At 48.9% G+C, this 24,378-nt stretch overlaps 12 protein-coding genes across 12 annotated transcripts; 7 read left to right on the top strand and 5 right to left on the bottom strand.

The window, feature by feature from the left end:
- Positions 1-975: 975 nt before the first annotated feature.
- Positions 976-2,169, bottom strand: N7458_006774 (GPI-anchored transamidase; the record flags this gene model as incomplete). The annotated part of the gene is made up of 1 exon (XM_056910156.1): positions 976-2,169. The coding sequence occupies one exon, from the start codon at positions 2,167-2,169 to the stop codon at positions 976-978; it is 1,194 nt and encodes a 397-aa protein (XP_056765860.1).
- A 575-nt stretch (positions 2,170-2,744) lies between these two features.
- On the top strand, positions 2,745-3,548 carry N7458_006773 (DUF1014 domain protein; the record flags this gene model as incomplete). Its single annotated transcript, XM_056910155.1, has 3 exons — positions 2,745-2,801; positions 2,871-2,971; positions 3,041-3,548. 3 exons carry the CDS (start codon positions 2,745-2,747, stop codon positions 3,546-3,548), a joined length of 666 nt encoding a protein of 221 aa, XP_056765859.1.
- A 531-nt stretch (positions 3,549-4,079) lies between these two features.
- Positions 4,080-5,254, bottom strand: pex7 (putative peroxisome biosynthesis protein (Peroxine-7); the record flags this gene model as incomplete). The annotated part of the gene is made up of 2 exons (XM_056910154.1): positions 4,080-4,989; positions 5,091-5,254. The coding sequence occupies 2 exons, from the start codon at positions 5,252-5,254 to the stop codon at positions 4,080-4,082; spliced, it is 1,074 nt and encodes a 357-aa protein (XP_056765858.1).
- Positions 5,255-6,052: 798 nt separating this feature from the next.
- On the top strand, positions 6,053-7,522 carry N7458_006771 (putative CUE domain protein; the record flags this gene model as incomplete). Its single annotated transcript, XM_056910153.1, has 1 exon — positions 6,053-7,522. One exon carries the CDS (start codon positions 6,053-6,055, stop codon positions 7,520-7,522), a length of 1,470 nt encoding a protein of 489 aa, XP_056765857.1.
- A 2,693-nt stretch (positions 7,523-10,215) lies between these two features.
- N7458_006770 (beta-xylosidase) lies at positions 10,216-12,449 on the top strand (the record flags this gene model as incomplete). The annotated part of the gene is made up of 3 exons (XM_056910152.1): positions 10,216-10,493; positions 10,541-10,673; positions 10,713-12,449. 3 exons carry the CDS (start codon positions 10,216-10,218, stop codon positions 12,447-12,449), a joined length of 2,148 nt encoding a protein of 715 aa, XP_056765856.1.
- Positions 12,450-12,484: 35 nt separating this feature from the next.
- N7458_006769 (uncharacterized protein) lies at positions 12,485-13,030 on the top strand (the record flags this gene model as incomplete). The annotated part of the gene is made up of 1 exon (XM_056910151.1): positions 12,485-13,030. One exon carries the CDS (start codon positions 12,485-12,487, stop codon positions 13,028-13,030), a length of 546 nt encoding a protein of 181 aa, XP_056765855.1.
- Positions 13,031-14,035: 1,005 nt separating this feature from the next.
- On the top strand, positions 14,036-16,050 carry N7458_006768 (GMC family oxidoreductase; the record flags this gene model as incomplete). Its single annotated transcript, XM_056910150.1, has 6 exons — positions 14,036-14,079; positions 14,139-14,258; positions 14,317-14,533; positions 14,593-15,129; positions 15,188-15,791; positions 15,848-16,050. 6 exons carry the CDS (start codon positions 14,036-14,038, stop codon positions 16,048-16,050), a joined length of 1,725 nt encoding a protein of 574 aa, XP_056765854.1.
- Positions 16,051-16,274: 224 nt separating this feature from the next.
- N7458_006767 (uncharacterized protein) lies at positions 16,275-18,020 on the bottom strand (the record flags this gene model as incomplete). The annotated part of the gene is made up of 3 exons (XM_056910149.1): positions 16,275-17,226; positions 17,286-17,689; positions 17,745-18,020. The coding sequence occupies 3 exons, from the start codon at positions 18,018-18,020 to the stop codon at positions 16,275-16,277; spliced, it is 1,632 nt and encodes a 543-aa protein (XP_056765853.1).
- Positions 18,021-18,499: 479 nt separating this feature from the next.
- On the bottom strand, positions 18,500-19,689 carry N7458_006766 (putative ubiquitin-conjugating enzyme; the record flags this gene model as incomplete). Its single annotated transcript, XM_056910148.1, has 4 exons — positions 18,500-18,583; positions 18,640-19,403; positions 19,467-19,543; positions 19,628-19,689. 4 exons carry the CDS (start codon positions 19,687-19,689, stop codon positions 18,500-18,502), a joined length of 987 nt encoding a protein of 328 aa, XP_056765852.1.
- A 423-nt stretch (positions 19,690-20,112) lies between these two features.
- On the top strand, positions 20,113-20,718 carry N7458_006765 (aspartate/glutamate racemase family protein; the record flags this gene model as incomplete). Its single annotated transcript, XM_056910147.1, has 1 exon — positions 20,113-20,718. One exon carries the CDS (start codon positions 20,113-20,115, stop codon positions 20,716-20,718), a length of 606 nt encoding a protein of 201 aa, XP_056765851.1.
- A 74-nt stretch (positions 20,719-20,792) lies between these two features.
- Positions 20,793-21,834, bottom strand: N7458_006764 (uncharacterized protein; the record flags this gene model as incomplete). The annotated part of the gene is made up of 2 exons (XM_056910146.1): positions 20,793-21,421; positions 21,501-21,834. The coding sequence occupies 2 exons, from the start codon at positions 21,832-21,834 to the stop codon at positions 20,793-20,795; spliced, it is 963 nt and encodes a 320-aa protein (XP_056765850.1).
- A 1,705-nt stretch (positions 21,835-23,539) lies between these two features.
- Positions 23,540-24,242, top strand: N7458_006763 (cytochrome b5-like heme/steroid binding domain-containing protein; the record flags this gene model as incomplete). The annotated part of the gene is made up of 2 exons (XM_056910145.1): positions 23,540-23,701; positions 23,769-24,242. Coding segments are annotated over 2 exons (636 nt in total), but the record flags the coding sequence as incomplete, so codon positions are not given.
- Between the last annotated feature and the right edge of the window lie 136 nt (positions 24,243-24,378).

Raw genomic sequence — 24,378 nt, 5'->3', positions numbered from 1 at the left:
ACCTCCTGAATATCCCGTATACCTTCTTGTCGAAGGACCTGCACGCTCAAGTCCTGAAACAAACTGAATGCAACCTCTGCTAGTTGAGACTGGCTGGCGTTGATCCTAGATCGATGAACCTTTCAACTCGATAAGAATGGTGGAATTAGTGAATCGTAGGTAACGGCCCCGCAAAGTGTCTGATAATGTACCAAGTAGCCGCCCTCTTTAGTACGCTACATGCGATGCATATGTTACTATCCAAGTATGGATTCTTGCGTAGCACCCGTAACGATTCGAGGAGTATGAACTGGCAACCGCGACAAATGAACACATAATTATCGGAGGCAGGCGCGGCCTTGTTTGATGTTATGGTTTGAGGATCCTTCATTCTCGTGGCTTGTACGGAGTAGAGTATGACAGAGAATTTGGGTATCAGCCTAGCTTTAGAATACCTTATATTCAAGGGGCATTTTAGATAGGTCACACCTCGCAAAAGTACCAAGTCACCTACATCCTACACGGAACCGGGATCAATTCTACATACATCTGCTGCATGGAGCAATCACGATTGGGCACGGTACGTGTTCGAAAGTGCGTGACACTGGCAAATCTAACCCCCATGCGCTTTCCGATAGGCTAATTTAATAAAAAGAAATTCCTATGGAAGCCATGTAAGTAGATAATCGGACTTGCCCATGTGTGAGGCTAATTATCAAGGCTTGTATTGCCATGGAACACATATTGCCCTTACAACGAGCACAGCCAACTGACACCAAGCGAACGATATTGACAAGGTGTATATGCTGCAATGAATTGAAGACCATCTGTAAGCCGTTATGATAATTACTCAATGTTTTCAATAGTCGAAAGATAATGTCATGGGCAAGATTCAGCCTAAACGCCTTACACCCATAATATGCTTGTATGTACAGAGAAAGGAAACGACTGGATAAGAAAGACGACAGGAAGATGTGAGATCACGACGCTATGGTCTCAGGCTGATCGACCCAGAATTGACCCCGCTACCCATACGGCAGTGCATGCGCCAACCACGGACAAGCCAACCAGGCGCTTGCCCCAGCTGCCATCCTCGGCCATCTTGGTAGCACCAACGGGCTTCTTCGAAGGCAAATGCACGGTAGGTGACTGCGCCCCCTGACTTTGCGACTGAGATGAGTTTCCAAGGATAGAAGAGTATTCCTCGTCTCGCTTGCGCCACTTTTCAACGAGTCGGGCGATCTCAGCCAGGTCTTCCTTCAAAGATCCCGGATCGGTAGCATTGGCGTTCTCAATCTCGACATTCTGCACATTGCCGAAGAAATCCACCACAGTGCGCAGACGGCCTTCTTGTTCACCACCGGGGAATAGGTCCCAGCGAACGCCTGGCTGTGAATGGATCTTGGACATGTCGTATGAGTCGAACAAATCTCCCAAAGTCAATTTGGAATTAGCGCTAGTCACTTGTGTTTCAAGGAATTCTAGCACATAGTAGGTCCATCGATCAATGACCGCGACGCCGACATCGTTGTCCGCATGATGGGAGTAAGAGGATTGGTCGAGCTCGCTAGAGCCCGTGGCGACAATATTGGGCGAGTAGAAATGAGTGTACATCGTGTTGGCCTGGCACGTATCAATCATGAAGAGTAGTTCGTGGTAACGCTTCTTCTCCCACATCTGTCCAAACGCGTCGGCCAAATCCCATGCGCCAATCTCCTCAGCATCTTGGAACTTCAGGAACTGATCACCTCCATGACCTGTCATGTACACGAGGACATTGCTACCGGCATCAGATCCAAGACGCTTACTGCGAGGGACATCTTCATCCAGCCGGTCGGTCAAGAGCCGGATGAAGTTCTCCACCGTCACCTCGTAACCCCTGTAGTCCACCTCAATGTTGTCGCCATAGAGATCCACCGCGCGGTCTGCGTTACTGTAGACAGTACCGGGGAAGGCATTGCGAGGATTACAGGCCATGTCATCGGGGAGCATGAGGATGATTTGCGAGTCAGGAATGCCGAGGCGCTTAACAGTTCGATAGAGGGAGAGGACATTTGCAAGGTGGCGGTAGTTGAACCAGAATCGGGATGTTGAGACCAGCACGGCCCAATTTGATGTATGTTCAGCGGTCGCTGCTCCGACAAGGAACAGAAGCGAAAGCGCTTGCAGCAAGCGAAGGAAAAGAGACATTGTGGTGGCAAGGGGAAGCAGTGTATAATCGAGAAAGGAGAGTCCAGCTCGCGTAGCTGGATATATCGGGACGCAGCCCAAACAAAAGGAAGGAGAGGTCAGATTGTAAGCCTCAAGAAATGCCCCGATGCTATGTCAAAACCATCCTCGGGTTTGTGATCAGATGGGGTGGCAAGCAACACGAAGTTGTCTCGAGACCGTCAGCTATGACAAATGATGCCAGGAACGCATCCGGGGCTGACACCTCAGATATCAGGCATCAACAACATCAATCCTACAAGGTACGGAGTAAATAGTACAAACTTTGTTGGAACATCCAAAAATTCTATGACAAGATATTATGAGCGGGAAAATAACCTGACGCCGTCTTATTCCTCTACACTTCTGCTTTTACCAGCGAGTAATTTCCCCATTACTATGGATTAGCCACTTCGTCACCGCCTACATCGGAATCGGCATAATTGTTTTGCGGATCGGATCATCCAACAGAACAATCCACTTTTTTCTCCTCCACTCTCCTCGCAGTTCATCGAAATTGCTCCAAAATACATCTCGGAATACCCTAAACCGTCAATATGGGAGGCAAGAAAGCACCAGGCGAGAACTCCAAGAAGGCCGCTGGCAACGCTCGCGTACGTACCAACCCCGCCCCCACTATTGATTGCCACCAACGCCATAACATGCGCTAACAACTTCTCCAGAAGGCCGAAGCTGCTGCCTCGAAGAAGGCCGCCGAAGATTCGAAGCACGCTGCCGAAGAGGACAGGGAATGGTCCAAGGGATCGAAGAGCAACGCAAAGAAGTGAGCTTGATTCCATCAGTCAAAGCAATAATGTATGCAGCTAACCGGTATTCTTTCTACCACCTACAGAGATGACGCCGAGGCCAAGAAAGCCGAAGCTGCCCGCAAGAAGGCCGATCGTGATGCCCTCCTCGCCGAAGAAGAAGCCTCCCAGCCATCCAAGGGCAAGGGAGCCGGCGCAAAGACGGCGCAGAAGAAGACCCGCGGCCTCGACCTTTCACAACTTGATGATTCATTCTCCAGCAAAAAGAGCTCTGCTCTGAATGCTTCCGGTATCGATAACGCACTTGACGCCCTTTCTTTGACGAACAAGGAGACTTCCAAGGTTGAGCGCCACCCGGAGCGACGATTCAAGGCGGCATACGCGGCTTTCGAGGCCCGTCGTCTACCAGAGATTGAACAAGAGAACCCTGGTTTGCGCCGACAGCAGCGTATTGACCTGTGCCGGAAGGAGTTTGATAAGAGCGAAGAGAACCCTTTCAACCAGGTGCACGTTGCGGTCAATGCCACCAAGGACGAGATTTCTCAGGTTCGCGATGCGGAGCGCAAGAAGACAGAGTCTCGCCTGGCCAAATAAAATGGCGTTGCCTGTTTCAAGCAGTCAAAAGGAACATCACCCAGAGCTTGAGACTGAATCATCGCACTGTTAGTGTTTCAAGCCAAGGAAGATGTTTTCCGACAACAATGCATCTAGGGTTCGGTCATTTGCAAAACTCTCTTCGCAAGCGACTGCAGACGGTATTTCTCCGTGGTACCTTTCTAACTGCGAGGGACACCCGAAGTCTAAGCAGCTAGTGACGATAGGCCAAGCGTGAGAAGTCTGTGGATCTATGGGCAACGCATTATATCCCAAAAACGCTTCCACATGGACATAAAATTTACGAAATGAAATGATCGATATCCTTACTTCATCCAGTTCTACCAGCCCATATCGAGAAGTCTATAGGCTGTCTACAGACAAAAGCCCTGTTCTCATAACAAAATGTTTATGTCACCTTGAAACATGTGTATGCAAGCTAGTTAATAGATACACCATAGTCATAGATAGGTATGAGTTAGCTAGATCGGCTTGATGAATACATCAGACAGACCGATGAATGGTTCGCGATCATACCATTGATCCTCGCACATCCCACACATAGAGGCTTTCATCCCAACCGACACTAGCACACCAGCCCTCATTTCCGAAGAGACACCAGTCTACACCGGTAGCAAACTCTGTGTGTCGCGCCATTCTTCCGATCTCCCTCCCGGGGACCGGACCCGCCGGACCAGATCGCATCAGATCCACATCACCAGCCCCGCCAGTACTTGACTGGTCATCCCAGACACGGCAAGTCATATCGTAGCTTGCAGTCAGGAGAACGTTTGATAGATGTGGTGACCAGGCCAATTTCTTGATTGCATAGTCATGGCCCAGCATGATGGACAGAGGTCCTTGTTGTGGGGCACGAATATCGAATGTGCGAATGGTTCGGTCAACTCCAGCTGTCGCAAGAACTGTAGGACGATATTTGTTCCAGTCGTGAGTGAGGATTTCCGCTGGTTGCGTCGCGTTCGGGGGGATGCCCGGTGACCCAGGAATTGCTGGTGGCATTGGAGCTGCATGGTTGGGTATCTGGACGACGAGGTGGTTGGATGCGGAGGCTGGGGTTCGTAGATCAAAGACTCGAACATACGAGTCTGAAGTGACACATGAAATGAGCTCGGGGTTGTGTGGGCAGAAGGCGGCGGAGTAGGTGCAGCTATGAGTTGGTAAGGTGAGGAGGGACTGCTGGCGATGAGGTGTCCAGAGACGAACAGTGCCGTCCCAACTGCTGGAACAGAAGCGGTCTTTTGCTACCATGTTCCAATTCACACTAAGCACCTCCCGATTATGTTCCTTCCAGTTCATAATGGGGAAATCGTCGGCGGTCGTGTCGTAGAGCTTGATGCTGCCATCACCGGACGCCGTCAGGACCTGGTTCTCGTGGATTTCAGACCAGGCGAGGTCATAGAGAGAGTCTTGCGTGGTGAACCTGATAGATATAGGAGACACGTATCAGTATATTCGAAGAGGGACGCAGAACCGGGTGATTTGTATGACCGACCGCGGTCCTTGAAGCAGTTTCCCACATACCATTTGACAGGCACAATCCCATTCGCAGTAAGCTCGAGAACATACAACCTGCCATTTCCAACCAGACCGAAATTGGCTCCACTTGCGACGGCCAGGCGGTTATCGAAGAAAGGCGAGTACTTTACCGCATAGCCATTGAAGCCCTGCGTGCGGTAATGGAGCATAGTGGCAGGATGACCGGATCGCCGATCACGGGAGATTAGGAACGATGGCCAGAAGAGATAATTGAAAAAAAGCCACAGTAATTCAGGGTATCACAAGCGACAGGTTGGATGCACCGTCATAGCTCGGCGAGCGCGTCGTGTCGGGAAAGCGGACAAACTGACGGGAGGATTGCGGGGAGATCAAATGCGAAATGAACCGAGGTCAGTTTCGCGGGCGCCCACCTTATCGCCTCTCCCGTTATCGTCCGTTATCGGGTTATCGCTTTATCGGTTATCGTTGTCATTTATCCTTCGCCAGGGGGAATAGCATAAGTGGACATGTAAAGTGCAAAGTCTATGGACGAATATTCCTACATATGTAGCGAGATCTACAAAAACTGGAATTTTGGGCACAGTTGCAACGAAAGCAGGAATGCGAATCGTGATCTCGAAACCATTCATAAAGAGCTCGCAGATAAGAAGAAGAATCTGGGGAATGCTCCCAACTAGATAAAGTCATACCAGCGACCTCCTTGGGATTTACTTTTTCTGTCCTTCAAATTTATATACAAAATTAGTAAATCAGATCTTGCCGTGTTGAACTGCTACATTGGCTTTTTTCAAGAACATTGTCGGACGTCGAGACATCTCACGAAGACATTTTCTGATTGGTCAATTTGAAACCAGTCATGTGGTGATAATGGCTCGCTGATAAATCCTTATCGCGTTCACGAGGTACCAGGCAGGCATCAAGTGGAGGTATCAACTTTCTTTCCCGCGACTTACCAAAGCCAGAGCAGGGAGTGAATAAAGGCAAATATGGATGCATTTGTTTCGAGAAAGAGAAGGCGACTGTCTCAGCACCGAGTGGAGGCTCATGCAGCATCAGTCGAGGTATCAAGCACACCGATTCCAGATGCCTCCGGCGAGGACTCAACAGACATCAAAATCGCCATTTTGCTCTCGCTGTTTCCAGATCTCAAGCAGGAAAGTCTATTGGATATTCTTGTCTCCTGTGAAGGATCTGTAGAGGCTGCTACCTTTCTTTTAACATCCCAAGACTCTTCGTCAAGCTCACCCCTCAAAAAACGCGTTATTTCGAATCCAGCTCTCGGGGCTCAAACGTCATTATCGTCACACGTGCTCTCCAAAGGAAAGGATGGATCTGTTACCACTCTCAGTGACAGTTTTCTTCGTCGCAAGCCGCTGTCCACTAAGAAAGGACAAACTCTACATCTATACTCCCCCGAGGATATTGCAGCCTACACACCATGCACGATTATCCACAATTTCCTTCCCACCGAACAGGCGAATGCACTTCTAGTCGAACTACTCGATGAAGCAAAACATTTCTCACGATACGAATTCCAATTGTTTAACCGGACCGTTCAGAGTCCACATACGGCGAGCCTGTACGTCTCTACACCTGAGGAGTACCAACAACATACCTCCGAGTACAAGTACGGTGGCACGTACCGATCAAACGTCCGCCAAGCAACTCCAGGCCTTCGCTCTGTGTCGCGGAAAGTTCAGAAGGCAGTCAATGAGGCTGTTCAGGCTCACATACGCGACGCTTACCCCGATGGCAAGAAGCTCAAGTATCAGTCGCCAAAAGAGTGGCGACCAAACGCAGCCTTCGTCAATTGCTACGACGGCCCTGCAGAAAATGTGGGGTATCATTCCGATGACCTGACCTATCTTGGGCCTCATCCGATCATTGGAAGTTTGAGTCTAGGCGTGGAACGAGAATTCCGAGTCCGGCGAGTTCTACCTCGGGACGAGGACGATGATGCAGGCCAAACAGGCGCCGAAGATAAGCAGAGTGCGCCCGCAAAAGGAACCAATGACCGAAAGTCGTCTACTGCGCGTGCAGATGCGCAAGGTCAAATTTCCATCCACCTTCCACACAATTCGCTCTTGGTCATGCATGCGGAGATGCAGGAAGAGTGGAAACACTCAATCGCACCTGCGCAAACCATCTCTCCACATCCAATATCGGGCAATCGGCGGATCAACATCACATATCGCTGGTACCGCGACACTCTTCACCCGCGATATACGCCTCGATGCCTCTGTGGTGAGCACGCGGTACTTCGGTGTGCACAACGTAAACAAGAAACCAGGGGCCGGTATATGTGGATGTGTTATGCTGGATATGTACCAGGAAAAGAAAGCTGTTCTTTCTTCCAGTGGGCCGAGTTCGATGATGATGGCGATCCTGTGTGGACCCATAAGCGACAGGAGGAAGAGGTTGCCCCAGCCTTGGCCAATTTCTCAGCTTCTCAATAGTCCAGTTGTTTCTTAACTAGCGGGTTTATTCTTTTGTTGCTCTGATAGGTTCATAGTGATTAGAGCGGAGGGAATCCACAGTGGGCCCCGCAAGCCACCGTCAATGTCTTTTTCATCTCAGTACTCACCGACCAGCTTGTTCATCCCTACGGGCCCTACGGGAGGATCTCCCCAATCTGGGCAAGGTCTTGGGAAATGTTAGCTCTATCGTCGATCATTGATCAATCGATCCATAGAATCTATGGGGTGAATTAACTTTGTGCGGGGTATACTCACCTCTGCGGAAAACTCTCTGGTTCATTCCGCTCCTCCGAATATCCCCCGCATTCCCAGCCGCCGCACGCCTATCTGGTCAGAACGAGCTCACTAGTTACTCATTGGACGAATCTGCAATGCTTAAAAATGTGGTCAGTGCTAGCAAACATTGCATAACTACTATATACGGGGCATCCGTTTTAGTGCTCACCCTCTGGCCGCTTTTGCTCACTAGGTAAAATTGAGCACGCCCTGATTAACTCGAGCTGATCTACTCACTAGGTGAATCTGCCCAGGCAAGCCCTGAAGGCCCAATAAAACGCGACACGCTAGTTCGATCCTTGTGTAACCCTTTCCTCAAGAAACCCTCTCCTTTCCCCCAACAATGAGTTTAGAGTTGTAAATTTGCCCAAAAATTTAGTGATCTTTCCCTTATAAGCGGGATGCGTGAATGAACCTAGTCTTCCGATCCCAGGTTACTGAAAAACTCCTTTACATCTTACAGCCGGATTTGCTTCCATAATCCACGATCAAAACGCAGGAGGAAGGCTGCACTGGAAATATGGTGGGTAGGAAGTCAAATACTGCATGAAAGAAATCGACAATTATCAACTTCATGAGACGGAGGATAGCGGGGATGATGAGTGCTCACGAAAGTGATGCGATACTTACTGTTAACTCCTTTCGTTTGCTAACTTGTACTACCTCTTGTTGCTTTTTACCATGCTTTTTCTGGATTGGAGCTATGGCAATGTTATAAGTTTATAGAGGGTCCTACAGCATTCCAAAAGTCCTGTGCAAAATCATGTATCTGATATTCGCTCATCTTCCATTCCTTTCATTTTCAATTCAATCAATGCATGCATGTCAAAACTATTTGATTGGTTACACTTTTTTCTCGCATCTCCACTTGATGTATACTAGTCATACTGTTCGAATCTTGCTCGACAATGACTTTTTAGAAACAAAGGAATATACCCTAGACCCTAAAGACCCAACTCAAATTCCCAGCGAAAACAATCGGACACCATTGCTTCACACAAAATTATCAGGTTTCAACTGCTTGCATCGTAGACTTAATGCAAGGGATAGAAGAAAGTTGCTTGTGCTTAAGGGCGAGAAGCTGACTCTAGAGCCGACCAGACCCCAGTTCGCCCATCTCGACACTGCTTTCCTGTGCTAGGTGGGAGAAATCAAAGCCTTTTAAAGACACAATAGGTCACGAACTATTAGCAAGAGACAGATTTATAAGCTGGCTATTCTGCGATATTTTCATTTTCTAGCTAGCCATTTCAGGTAAGTTTCCATAAATCGCGTGTATCAGACTGCAGGTTGTTGGACCCCGGTAGAATCGGGGGCTTACCAACCTTAGCATGGGCCGTCGGGAGATTCTTTTGGGTATTTCCCCGCCGCACATGGGGTACAGTATGTCAAATTGCCCTATGATATTGGTTCTTTCTCTTTAATCAATCAAAGCTTTCATCCAAGACTGCTGTCACGTGGTCTACCCCTCGATCTCATTCGCTCGATTTTATTATTGGTCCGTACTGTCTCAGCTTCCTCGGAGACATAACGAAATGGAAAGATCGTGCGTCAATTAGCATTGAGGTGGCTTGTGTTTACACCTTCGATTTAAATAACAGGCTAATTGTAGAACTCAATTGTTGGTAGATCTCAAGAGATCTATACATGCAATTAGCCGTGAAAGGTTGCACTCTCAAATCTATCAAGTCAGTGCGAACTTCCTCGATGCTTCAACGTTGCTTTGGAAGCTGTGATGCAACCTTCCTTTTCGAACTCTAAGCACTTTCTAGTCCTTTGAAATCTGGAGTCTTGCACATGGGTAACTATTGCGTCACATGTATAGTAGAAAAAGGAAGGTTTTTTTTCTAGAGAATAGTACTAATCTAATAATCGAACAATCCGTGGAGACTTGCCTGAAGAGCACGTTTCAATAAACGTTATTTGGCGTTACTTGGCTACCGACTTTTGGCTAAGTTCTTCGGGTCAATCCATCGAACCTGTCATGAGAGAAATTAGTGAGCGCTTTCTTACTCTATGCGAAGCCCGAAGCCTAACTCCACAGTTTTCTCCTTTGAGGCACAGATCATCAGTGAAGTTGTGCGGGGGAAGAGCCCGGAATTTATCCGACCCCCGCCATTCAGTGATCTAGTTATGATCTGCAATGTAACATTAACATATTCATTTCGTTGAAAGGGAAAGCTACTGGAATCACGGCAAACCGGCAAAATGTGTGCAAAGCTTTGACTCGGGTCATGTCCAAAATCTCGAGAGTTAATACCTAGAGACGGTGAATTGAGCCATCGGGAGCTTGTATAAATTGCTTTTATGGCTCCCTCTTCTCCCGCTGCTTTTCAAGGATCATATTCGATAACTCTCCCAGTATAAAACAACATAAAGCGGTGGAAAAAATTGTTATGACTGTTACTTCTAAGTTCCTAAAATGGAGTGTTATCCTCCTAGGGGTAACCCGGAGCGCAGCAATCCCGTCGATTCAGCTGCGGCAGGGCAAATGTCTCCCGGCCTCCAATGAAAACTATACGGCCAGTATATCTTTCATGGGTTGCTACACAGATGATAACTCACGAGTGCTTCAAGGGGGGTCGGCTACTCCTGCTGGTGGCAATACGCCCCAGACATGCGCCAACGCTTGCGGGATGTCTGGGTTCACTTATGCTGGAGTAGAATACGGGTCGTGAGTTTACCCCTAGTCTGTATGTGAATAATATGCCATACTTACAGAAGCTCGACTGAAAATAGTCAATGTTATTGTGGAAATTCTATCGTGAGCCCCGCACAGAAACAGGCTGATAGTGCATGCACTATGTCCTGCGCTGGAAATTCGTCCGAGATCTGTGGAGGCACTTGGCTGTATGTGAGATCCAGAATTCCTCGATATTTGCTGAAGAGTTAGCTAACTGGAATCGTCGATCTCCACAGGGTTGATATATACAATATTTCAAATCCGAGTCCCAACCCAGTCCCTCTTTCGGGATCTGTGAAGCCCAATTGTACAGTCGATCCTTTGTGCAGCAACCCAGTTTGCAATACCTCTCTTGATCCGCTCACCCGCGCAAAAGGGCTGGTCGATGCCATGACATTTGACGAAAAGGTCCAGAATACCCAAAACGGGTCTCCTGGTGCTGCTCGTCTTGGCCTACCTGCATATCAATGGTGGAGCGAGGCTTTGCATGGTGTTGCAGGCTCTCCTGGTGTCACCTTCCAGCCCTCTGGCAACTTCAGCTATGCCACCTCGTTCCCCCAACCCATCCTGATGGCTGCCGCTTTTGACGATGCCCTGATCAAACGAGTGGGAACTGTGGTCAGTATTGAAGGTCGCGCTTTCAATAACTATGGAAATGCTGGCCTGGATTTCTGGACTCCCAACATCAATCCATTCAGAGATCCGCGCTGGGGCAGAGGTCAAGAGACTCCAGGAGAAGATCCATTCCATATTGCTCGCTACGTTTACAATCTTGTAGACGGCTTGCAAAATGGAATAGGACCTGCCAACCCGCGAGTCGTGGCGACTTGCAAACACTTTGCTGGGTACGACATCGAGAACTGGGAAGGAAACCAACGCTATGGCTTCAACGCAATTATTTCCACCCAAGACTTGTCCGAGTATTATCTGCCTCCCTTCAAAAGCTGTGCCCGTGATGCAGAAGTGGATGCCATCATGTGTAGCTATAACGCTGTCAATGGTATTCCAACCTGCGCCGATAGCTATCTGTTAGACACCATCCTGCGTGATCATTGGAACTGGAACCAAACTGGACACTGGGTGACCTCAGATTGTGACGCAATCGGCAACATCTACTCTGACCATCATTATACTAGTTCCGCTGCGGCTGCAGCAGCAGACGCTCTGAATGCCGGTACAAATCTGGATTGTGGAACGACAATGTCAGACAATCTTGGAGCGGCCGCCGCGCAAGATCTGTTCCAGAACGCCACTCTGGATTCCGCTTTAGTTGAACTGTACTCCTCCCTGGTCCGACTCGGATGGTTTGGCATAGAAGAGCCACAATATCACTCTCTTGGATGGTCTGATGTGGGTACCCCTGCATCGCAGCAACTGGCTAACCAGGCTGCTGTTGAGGGGATCGTACTCTTAAAAAATGACCACAAAAACGGTTTACCATTGACTCGCCATGGCCAAACTGTCGCGTTAATTGGACCCTACGCCAACGCTACCACTCAGCTGCAAGGAAACTATTTCGGTACCCCGGCATACATCCGAACTTTAGTATGGGGCGCTCAGCAGATGGGATATAACGTTCAGTATCAAGAAGGCACTGGAATCAACTCTACTGACACGTCTGGCTTTGCTACTGCTGTGGCTGCGGCCAAGGCAGCTGACATCGTCATCTATGCTGGTGGTATTGACAACTCGATCGAAGCCGAAGGAAATGATCGAGACTCAATCGCCTGGCCGGGCAACCAGCTACAGCTTATTGACGAGCTTTCCCAAGTTGGAAAACCACTGATTGTCCTGCAATTCGGTGGTGGTCAAGTAGACGACTCGGCACTTCTCAAAAACCAAAATGTGAATGCATTGCTATGGTGTGGTTACCCCAGTCAAGCTGGTGGCCAGGCCGTATTCGATATTCTTACGGGCCAGTCCGCTCCGCGGGAAGATTACCATTAACTCAGTATCCAGCCAACTATACTAACGAGATTCCCATGACCGATATGGCGCTGCGCCCTAATGGAATGAATCCTGGACGTACCTATCGTTGGTACACCGATGCCGTAATCCCTTTCGGCTTTGGTCTTCACTATACCACCTTTGACGTCTCTTGGGTCAACTCGAAGATGGGCCCTTACAACACTGCGGCCCTTGTTGCGCATGCGGGAGCATCAAAGTACGAAGACACTGCTGTCTTTGACACCTTCCAAGTCAAAGTGAAGAACACCGGAAAAGTTACATCCGACTATGTCGCATTGGTCTTCGCCTCCACCAACAACGCTGGCCCCAAGCCGTATCCTATCAAAACTCTGATCGGCTATGCGCGAGCTTTCTCTGTCAAGCCCGGAGAGACCCAGACAGTCGGTATTTCCGTGACACTTGGCTCCATGGCACGCACTGCTGCTAACGGAGATTTGGTGCTGTACCCTGGGTCGTATAGTTTGGAACTGGATGTGGGCCAACAGTATCCACATGCCGAGTTGACAATTAATGGACCTGAGAAGGTTCTGGACGCGTTCCCACAGCCTCCTTCATCTTGATCTGAACTGGGCTTTGAGAACAGATATTGGTCTTATTATGGTCCCAGTCTGACGAGCTTAGTAGGTAGCAAATGAGAGGGCAATTTGTTATTGCAAACTTATATAGCCAAACATTAAGATCATTTCTAGTCTTTCCAAGTAAGTAGAGCTGATTACACGACCGAAGATGGTACTCATTTAACTGTAAATCTACTAAGCATGGACCGTCGTAGAGAAACCTACTTTCAACCGCTATGCGCTAGATAATTCATGGGTTGCAAACAACTCATCAATATTGTGACACTAAAGGTTATCTGGTAGAATAATGCCACTTGATTAGGCAAAGATTGATTTTCGATGCAAGCAATAAACAGATATTGCTGTTGATCGGAGGGTAGAGGGCACACAGTCTCCTTGATACTTTTAGATCACGGGAAACCATAAAGACAAAGCAAAATCCACTCCGTATAACCCTGGGCACGATGGTCTTCCGTATTTATTTTGCTTATGAGCGAGTGACGCGGTCTTTTGATTACATAGAGACGTCTAGAAAGGGAGGGGCCTCACGAGAATCATTCGAGCGCTATTTCTTCCAGAATATATGACTCTGTGGGGTATATCCTTTTTGGGTATAGCCCCGATCTGATTTCCAATCCATTGATGATTGAGTGCTGGTGGGGATTGATCACAGCCCAGCATGGGCCCGTGCTAAAATCTACTTAATGAGCCTAAGCCTAACTGCTCTCATAAAAGCGGCGGCAGCCCAGACAGGAAAGGCCCATCTGGTAGGCATTACCTATGCTGTGCATAGGCACATATAGTCTAACCGAAACAACGTGTCACTTTTCAAAATCTTCTCCTAAAACGGCAGGTGTAGTGCGGAACTAATACCGCTTATCTCGTATTGCTGGGGGCCACGTCTTAAACGATATAAGCAGCGAGCCTCGGCGTACTTTTCTTAGCTCGTTTATTTATTATGGAAAACGAAACATAGTTTCGCTTGTGTTCCATCCAGTATCAACCACCATGTCCTCTGAAAGCGAACAGACCTATGATTATATTGTGTGCGGGTAGGTCAATATTGCGACGCGGATGCATGCACTCAATTGACAACGAATGTGTACTGTAGTGGTGGCACCTCTGGGTGCGTAGTCGCCGGTCGGCTAGCCGAGAATCCTGAGATTACGGTTCTGCTTCTTGAAGCTGGACAACACAATGTGGATTTGGAGAATGTGCATATGGCCGGAGGGTGAGCAATTAGAAGCCGACCGACCACGGATGGAACTATTTCTGACAATTCAACCCAGATGGTCGAACAACTTCGATGCAGAGACCGATTGGAATTTTATTACCCCGCCTATGGCAGGCGTCGACAATCGTCAGGTTAAATTGAGTCGAGGTCGATTTCTTGGTGGCTGCAGTGGCTGCAATGGCACGCTATGTATCCGCGGCTGCAAACAGGATTATGACGACTGGGGTCTAGAGGGGTGGAGTGGCGAGGAATTTTTCAAATATATGAGGAAGGTAAGAAGCTATAAGTAATCTAGAGAAATTATTTGACATTGAGAACTAATTTCTTCTAGTCTGAGACCTTTCATCCCAAGCCCTGGTTTGACGCCGACAAGGAGAGCCATGGCTATTCAGGGCATCTACACACAGAGCCTCACGACCTGGCCCCAATCTCGAACCTGCTACTTGATTCTTTTGTTTCGGAAGGCATGCCACTGAGCCACGACATGTTCAGCACTGGAGATGTTCCCCATGGCTGTGGTCATGTGCCTCGCACAGTTTACAAGGGAATTCGAACCACCGGTGCTGATTTCGTGACCAACCAGAACAAACGTGGAAATATCACAGTTCAGACCGACACTACGGTCGATAAAGTGATCTTTACCAAACAAGGGGAGCAGGTTCGTGCCTCTGGTGTTGCTACTAAGACATCTGATGGTGCTTCAAAGACCTACTATGCGCGAAAGGAGATCATCATCTCGGGAGGAGCATATTGCAGTCCCGCAATCCTTCTTCGTTCAGGTATTGGACCAAAAGAAGAGCTGTTGAAACATAATATCCCATACACAGTCAGCGCACCTGGAGTTGGAAAGAACCTCCTGGACCACCTGGTAAGCCAAGCCCCGACCAATTAATCCAATACCCTGGCTGACCTTGAAACCACCATAGATCGTCTTCATGTTTTACGAAACCGAAAAAGCCGGACTCACAAACGACTACCATGTCTACCATGACGACAACTTCAACAAAACATACGCAGAATGGAAAGAGAAAAAAGCCGGCTTCCTATCCACCTTCCCCTTCGGCGCTTTCGCCTTCGCCAGACTGGACGAGCGCCTAAAAGACGAACCACTCTGGAAAAACGCACCTCGCGAAACCGGCCGCGACCCAATGGGTCTAACCCCCAAACAACCCAACATCGAGTTCTTCACCACAGAATGCTATGGTGGACCAAAGCAATACGACCAATTCCCCATCGACCATAAGCATGCTTTCTCAATGATTGCGGAGCTTTTCGCGCCCAAGTCGCGCGGCTCGGTTACTTTGAAATCGGTAGATCCGATGGAAAACCCAATTGTTGATTGTAACTACCTTGCTGATCCGCTGGATGTGTTGGTTCTCAGCGAGGCGTGTCGATTTGGCAATGAGATTGTTATGAAAGGGGCTGGTACAAAAGATATTGTTAAGGGATCTTGGCCTGCAAATTTGTCGCACCACACCTACAAGACGAGAGAGGAATGGGTTCCGTATATCAAGGAGCATGCTACCACTTGTAAGTTGAGCTGGGTTTTGTCCCTGTGTGCTAAGTCTGGAACTGACAGTATGTAGGTTACCATGCTGCAGGCACATGTGCTATGGGCAAGGAAGATGATCCTATGGCTGTGCTGGATGAGAAACTACAGGTCCGCGGTGTTGTTGGTTTGCGAGTGGCAGATTGTAGTGTCATGCCATCGCTGCATGGAGGTCATGCCCAGATGCCAGCGTATGGTATCGGCGAGAAATGCGCCGATCTGATCAAAGAGACGTGGTGAACGTGCGGCAATGTCCACAGCCGAATCTGAGGTATTCATTTTGGAAGGAGTATAGTAATTGAATGCATTGATCATCTTTCATGAGAACATACACGCAACTCGGAAGGTAAAACTAGAAGCCCACGCCATAAAAAGTCAAGAAAGCATGCGCCTAAGGATAGAAATGAAAATCAAAGTGTGAAGAACGCGGGATCCAAGAAATCATACGAGCCATGACTGTCAATTCAGAAATTCAGAACATCTCCAGCTACCCCACCTTGCTCAATTACCACGACATGTGATTCACTGGAGTGACGGTTTTCTTCAGTCCGGACAACAGTAAGATGTGTCTTAGCATGGATGGTGTTCGGTGATGGGAGGAGCGAATGCCGATAATTAACTGAAGCGGTCAAGACCGGCTGAGTGATTTCACCAGTGAAATCTTGCAATATTTCATTGATCTGAGCAAGCAAATCCCCGAAAACAGGGGAGTCAACCTCAGTAGGACAGTGGTTGTGCGGAAAGGCGTTTGGGACATTGATTTGAACCGGAACAACCCAAGTTTCGCCAGGACGAAGAGATGTGAGCCGGGTATTATCTATAACCGTCTGAATGGAACAGCCATAACCAGGAGATAGAGAAAGTTTCAGGTCGGATATAGATCCTGGACGTATGCCAGTACGAAGCTGCCGGATGACCTTGGCTACTTTGCGTATGAAATGGGCTCCACGAGGGCACACATCTCCGCTGCTAGTATTGTAAGGAATATGCCAACCGGCCTGGGAGTTCGGCCGAGTCACCAGCAGACAGGGTTGAGGAGTGATGGTGTGAAATCCAATGGCCTGGTCAATCCACGGAATCAACAAATGATCTGGTGGCCTGGCCGAAACAAAGAACAAATGACAAAAAGCGGGTCTGGTCGGAGTTCCAAACATGCTGGTAACCTGCTGAATGATATTTCCAAGATCCGGAGGAGCTCCATATTGTATGAAGTGCTTGCGTTGAGAGAATCTGGTCAGGGTAGCTCGAACAATGTCGAGGGAATGGAAGCCCAGAGGCAGCAGGATTTCAAAACCGTGCTTCGCCGCTGGATCAACACAAGCCAACGCGATCCGGTCATGATTGTGAACCAAATTAGACGCCAGAACAGAGGGACCCAAGGAAATCTGAGTTAACAGATTAACCGAGGGCTGGGACCTGACAAGCAAATGAGCCTATGAGTAACGCAACAGTTGACTCAACGGACCAAAACTCACACTCTATCAAGAAGAATGATTGCATCGAGGGGAGCAAGACCTGAAGTTCCTGGAGAGAAAACTGAGCTGACATCGGCAGAGACATGGACAGTTGTCCACAGAGACACGGGCCCCAGGCCAATCTGCGATTTGCTAGTCGTCGATTTCACATCAACAAAAGCGACGGGTAAGTCCATTGGGAAAATATAGTCTGATTTGACATGAAGATACTGGTTCACCGGCAAGTTTTCGATTTGGGGAGTGAGAGGCCTCGATTGCAACGTCCCGCTTGCCGAGATTGAAGGCACAGGTAGCCCGGAAGAGTCCCAAGACCCCGAGCTCCACCGGACTGTCAATCTCGGGATAGGTCGATATCGATTCTTGGCTTGTTCTACTTGTTGCTCATAGGCAAAGAATCGCGAGTTCTATATCGTCATGTCAACATGGGAACAAAGAAATGCGGAGCAGGGGCGCAGTCACCTTGTCAACAAAGGGGTCATCTGTTGAATTGAGATCGAAGCCATTCGAAAATCGAGATGTTGACGCATTTCTCTCTCGGGTTTTGATAACTCGAATTTGATATAGACTTTCGCAAAGAGATGGCGTTCTTGTTGATGTTGCCGGGCCATCGGTGCCATCGCTCAGACTCGCCGACAATGAAGATTGTCGACGCGGAATCTCTGGGTATGACGCAGCGGAGCCTGTGCTTTGACTTCGTAGCAACGTGAAACTCTTCGCTGTGAGCACTTGGGGCATTGTCCCTTCCATCGTTAGAGAGATCTAAACGTGATCTCGGCTTCGAACGGGCTCCGCGTACTGGAGAGGCGACTCTGAGGCCTCGGTCCACTGCGTATTCGTGCCGCCTTCAGGATCGGAATGGCTTCTCTTCTTCCTGTATCCGTGTCTCCGAGGGAGAAGACGTTCCAGCCAAGCGGGTCTGGTGAATTGACGGCTGCAATATTCGGAGCACGAAAGGGCCACCGCCACGGCCACAAACAAGACGACAATGGGAACCAGGACTAGAGAGATAAGCAATGCAGAGCTTTTGAAATCCAAAGATAAAGTATTGGTCATTTTGTACAGGTGTAGCAAGGCATGGCCGGAGGGATCCATGAATCTCCGGGAGTTGTAAGGTCAACCGAAGCGTTGGCCATGGGGAGGGCCGTCTGGGCAAGAACGATGCACTTTTGGACATGAAACTGGCATTTGCTGGGTATATTTTAAGGCAAGCGCTATCATTCTGTATGCACGTCGGCCACCGTCATCATCATTTCCTTCACTGAGCTCAAGGTCGCGTCGTCCAGCCGCGAAAATCGAATCTGTTTATTTGGTCAATCACCAGCCGCTATCAAAACATGGAGTTCAACCCGCTTACCATTTCATCGCCCCCGCCACGAGCAGCGCTTCCAAAAAGCATTGGATCGGAATGGCTAGCTTCAATCTCATTCCGAACTCGTCGAGCCCAAATTCCATCCCAATGCCAATCCCCCGGGAGCCGTGCCTGCGGACTTCCTCGCTTCAAATCGCCTGGACCCAGCGCACCCCGACGGTGTGCCCTCCATGCATGCCACGCGCCGGGATTTCCTGCCGCCTCTACTGGCAAAGAATCCAGAACCTCTTCATCGTCAAATGTCGAACGAATGTACTCCAACAATTCCGCAACGGGCACAACCGTCCTCGGCTCTGCGAATTGTCCAGCCGCAGGTACTGGGGAGATCCGCGACTTCTCATCTCCCGCTGGAGCCTGCTCCTCCTGGCTTGTGGCAGTAGCCGACCCCTCTGAAGCCACAATGCCTTCCGCCCCAGAGCCGCCCGATGCGGTTCTTGCGCTGGAGACCGTGCCAATAGTATTCCCGCTCACATTTCGAGATGACTTGCCGGAGGCTAGACCACTTCTTTTTGCTCTGCCAAACCAATGTGGGAACCCATGGCGCAGGCTAAACCCGCCGGGCGGCAGTCGCTCCTCGTCGGTCGCGCTGACTGGATCGTCGCTTGTCGAGCTAGTGCTGAATGTGTATGTGGTGAGTGGAACAATCAGCGGGTGAAAGACATCGGTTGCAAAGGTGACTAATGGTGGAAGATCAGGGTAGATATCTGGGAACCGGATTTGAAAGCGCAAGATGGCGGAGGCATAAGGACCTGAAAGGAGGGGGAAATCGTTAATCGATAATCCGTCGCACGGTATATTACATCCACACTCACCTGAGCGGACAAAGATCACCCCATTCCACAGAGTCGGATCTCCAGGCGCGAGGCTCACGTAGACTCCGGGGGTGCAGCTTGTCGCAAGCTTGCGCTACACGGGGGAAGGTCGGGTATGAGTATGTCTGGCCTCCTGAGTGAGTGAGATAGGGAGTGCTCACAATTCAAGATGAAGCTGCTGCTTCCGAATAGACGGAATACAGGGTAACCTGGTCGTCGACATGATTGCGCTTAGTAGAGTGGAGCAGCAGCAGGTTGCACTTTGAAGTTGATCTGGGGAACCTCGGGGGCTCAACAAAACACGACCGTGGCTCTTATCGCCCGAGCTTATCGCCGACCTATGGATCTCTGAGCATCCTGACCTCGGAAGTGTGCACCGCACCAGCAGCGACGATGAATGAGATGCCCGCCAACTGAACAACGCTAATCATAAATGGCTTACTATACTGGGCAATAATGGTCAGCTCTGAAAGCGGGGTCTGAAGAACGATCTTGTGCGATGATAAGACCTGGCATCCCCGCTGATTCCACCGGGAGTACCAGCCTCCATCACAATCCACAATTTGCTCAAAATGAAGACAATTGGGATCTGCATTCCAACCATCGAGGGGGGTGTGGTCTGCCACCAGGAGATTGGTCTGAGGCCATGAGGCGAGGCATTGCCTATTCTCCCATCATCACCCACACCCCGCAATTCGAGGAGATCAATCAAGCTGTCAAAACGGATGATTTCGACTCGCTGGCAGCAGTCCTCAGTGAGTCTATCAACCGGACGGCTCAAGCTGGTGCGGACTTTGCCATCATGCCCTCGAACACACCGCATATCGTGTTCAATGAAACCGCAGAGAAGTCAACGATTCCCGTCCTCAGTATTCTGGAGGTCACAGCCAGTCACTGCGAGACGCATGGCTACAAACGTGTTGGTATACTCGGGACAAAACCTACTATCCGAAGAGCTCTCTATGATGCCCCATTAGCAAAACGGGGTATAATCTCGGTCTATACGTCTGAGTCGGAACGGGACCTGGTTCACGATATCATTCAGACTGAGTTGATCCGTGGAATCTACTCCAAGCAAACATGCGACACACTGGTGAGCATCGCAAGTCGACTGGTCCCGAAATGTGATGCCATCATTCTAGGATGCACGGAGTTACCGCTTATCCTCAACGAGGAGAACTGTGGGATTAAAGTCGTGGATACCACGAGGATCCTGGCCCATGCAGCATTGGATTTTGCAATCGAGAAATAGGGACACATGAACAGTCTTCAGTTGTGTAAATTTCGTCGAACGTGGGAAACATTACATGTCATTGCATCGTATATCTAACGTCTCTCTATGGATAGTGCCAATCTATCAAATTCTAAGCCAGGTTTCAACAATCCCAAATGCATCATGCCTTCGCCTACACCTTCATAAATACCCCCCGCAACACCCTCAATCCACCAGCTGGCAAGATTTCCTACCACAGCCCCAACCCTGCCTTCATTCAGCTTGCAAACAGCAGAGCTGATATTGGCACTACTTCTGCCCAATCCATCCGCCGCGTCTAACGTAGTCGTGACAATCCGCTCGGTGATTCGATGCGATCGTTCATACTCGTATACTTGGCGGAGGAAGAGCCTAAAGTACGGCAATAAGAATCGAATGATAAGGAAGATCTGCACAATACTCGAAGCGAGTAGCCGGTGGAGGTGCGACCTCGGTGGCGGAATAGCTCTGGACTGTGCAATTCCATCCAAATGAGCTATTCGCGGCTGTGAAGAGATTGCAACTGCGTCTTTCACTTGCTCGGGCAGGCGGTGTTGGAGCATCGTTGTTTCGTCGGGTGTGAGATCCGAAGGGAGTGCATCGAGCAGATACATCACGGCACTGATATAGAGGGATCGAGCAAGGCGGCCATCTGCTTGTGGTTGTTGGGCTTCATACCCAGCGTTTCGGAGGAGGTTAAATGCTAAGATAATGAAAAAAAGCATAGCATTAGCCGCTGGTCGCTCTGGCGATATATTCTCCTTGAGAGTGTACAATCTTACCAGGTACAACCCGGTTCCATCGCAACCCCGATTCGGTCTCGTATTTGGTAGGAGAGCCTACCTCTTCCACGGGTGGACTATTGGATTCCATCGATCCGGAATCCAAGGAGCCCAGGTCATCACTCGCCGTCGAAGGCCGTTGCGCTTCAGTCGCCGCTCGCGCCAAAAGCCGGCCCTGGACAGGCAGATGCGGCTCGGACAAGGTGGTCAAATCATTTCGCCAGGCCCCGCCCGGCTTGTTATCGGCTACAGCCCTGTGGGACGAGTAGAGTCGGGATAGCCGACGCCGAAGCAAAGCCGGGATGGGAAGAATTGGGAAGCGGGAGTACTCCATAAGCTGGTAGATGAGGTGGACTGGAAGGATGAGATGGGAATCAGATTCATTGAGAGGATGAGAGAGCGAGGTGATAGAGATAGTGCAGCTGTAGGAGCGTTGGAATGATTTGGCAGATAACGGTCATGCTGGGGGGCAATAATTTCTTGCATGGCGCATGCGCCTAGTAAGAATTGCGTTTCACATGTCAGCGTTGCGCCGTCTGATATGCCGATAAGAGAGGGTGGGGTCGGGATTTAGTGGGGGAGAAAGAGATCACTCGAGTGGAAGAACATGGTCGATTATTAGGTAGTAGATAGTTTCGGGATCATTCTAGATGTTTGCAATTGAGAATCTCGAAAGTTTGATACTAGTCGCACCTCTGGAAATAGTTTTGACGTTGTTTTGGTTCTTGTGCATATAGAGGTTTAGCGATTGAACAGCATCCATAGGCTCATTCCATGTGATTTATCATGAGACTTTATAGGCTCTTTCTTTCAGAACCCTTCTGAGAGATTTACCTGGCCTATACATACGGGCTCGAAAGTATTAGGCATTGTACTTGTGCCATGCCAGAAAGTTGGATATCACGGATTAGTTCACATTCAAAACTTCGGTAGGAGCATCATCTCTTTCAGTTTAGAGTGCTCTAGGAATGTTCAGATAAAGATAAAATTCTATGTATATGAGCACTCAATCTACTCCAACAATCTGATGTAGCATTTCTGCTTCTCAGGATAGCAGCAATGTGTACATTGGATAATTGCTCAGTGACTAGATAGAATATGACATAGCATTCTATGAAGCCCCTAGTAGCTGGTGACGTAAATAGCATAGTAGAGTGACAGTTCTTGTTATCTGTACGATCTGTACGATATTAGTATACCTTGCACAGAGTGTTCATATTCCCTGGGGATACCAACATCTACATGACAACGACAGAGACAGAATTATCTCGATTGTGCTTAGTTAAACTGTACGTATCATTGTTGCTTTCCTTTACTTTTTCGAAGGGACCGAAGAGCCTAGCCCTCATTCCATCTCTGTTATTGCTTTTCAATACCTTTGGCATCTATGAGTTTTCTGATAAAATCGAAGGTATTGGGGGGGTGACATGACTTAAGGTCTTGGTCCACAACAGCTGGATCAAAGATGTGAAATCCTGGTCCCATTTTGTCCACAGTTTTACGTCTTACTATATCGATGCTTTCAATCACTTCCCTCTACTAGAAGAAAGTGAGTAAGATCGGCACGCCTCAAGACGGCTTGGTGGGCTATTGACCATTGTGAAAGACCCGCGCTAGGCTATTGGAACTTTCTCCGTACGTCATAATAGGCCTTTGTCATCCAGCGAATACCCGAGAATCATAAGAATAATGCGTCAACAAATTCCACAAGGTTGGACTTATGGTCTCATGAATGAAAAGTAAAACTGCGAAACGGGTGTGGTGTTGGTTTCGATTGGTTTCTTAATGCCCGGTTCACAAGGAAGTCAGTTTGCGGGTATGGGTAAGCAACACACCAACATCCGTCCTCCCCAACCACCCAACAAATTCATCCAGTTAGTTAGTAGTCCACTAAGCACTGAGTAGTCAACACACCCATACATGAGCTCGACGAAGTAGAAGATTGCATCTTACAATCATATTATAATCATGGCTTTATATTCGGATATTTTTTGCATCGTTATCTTTGTACTTTTCCATGCAATCCTCATCGCTTTAGATTCCTCCGGCTTGCCGATCAATCACCCCCGAAACCGTCACACTGCCGAAAAGCAAGACCACGATGGCGAAAACTAAGTCAGGAGGTCAGAAACTCGCCTCTCGATCATGTTCTCACTGCCTTGATGACGCTAGGCGAGAGCTACCATAACTTCCGCCACGAAGTAAGTATATTAATGTCGTTTGCTTGGGTCGTCGGTCCTGCTGATTTTCCAAGACTGACTGTCGCAGTTCCCATCTGATTATCGCAACGCCATCGAATGGTGGCAGTATGACCCAACAAAATGGTCAATCTGGATGTGGAAGCAACTGGGTCTGGCCTCTAACCGTGTTCAGCAACTGCAGAAGGTGGTTGACCAACAACGAGCCAAAATTGACTGCGGAGTTCCCTTGGAGAAGCTGCCAGTCTTTTCCTGGGATGGGTTTCTGCAAGATGCTCGCAGTGGGAAGGCCCTTGTTGCGATCGCCGGTATGATTCATTATGTGACGGACTGTGTCAATGAGCATCCTGGCAGCAAGGCATTCATCAGCTCTGGTATTGGGAAGGATGCCACTGCACTTTTCAATGTCGGAATTTATAATCACTCCAACGCAGCGCACAATCTTCTCTCTAACATGCGTGTTGGTGTTATCTGCGGTGGTGGTGAAGTTGAGATTTGGCGGCAAGCGCATCCTGAGAAACTTGCGCCTGTCGGAGTTGCTTAGAATTGGTCGAACTCTAACAAGTGCTCAAGTAAGGCGAGTCCAATCCTTCGATATCACCCATCGTTAATCTAGATATAGTTGTGCAATACCCTGCATTGTCAATACACACACGTGACCAAGCCGAATAACGACTACA

This window comes from Penicillium daleae (assembly GCF_028827525.1).
Source record: "Penicillium daleae strain IBT 16125 chromosome Unknown utg000006l_segment0_segment0, whole genome shotgun sequence".
Classification (NCBI taxonomy): Eukaryota; Fungi; Ascomycota; class Eurotiomycetes; order Eurotiales; family Aspergillaceae; genus Penicillium; species Penicillium daleae.
Note: the sequence above shows the minus strand (reverse complement) of the source record. Positions and strands in the feature narration are given on the sequence as shown.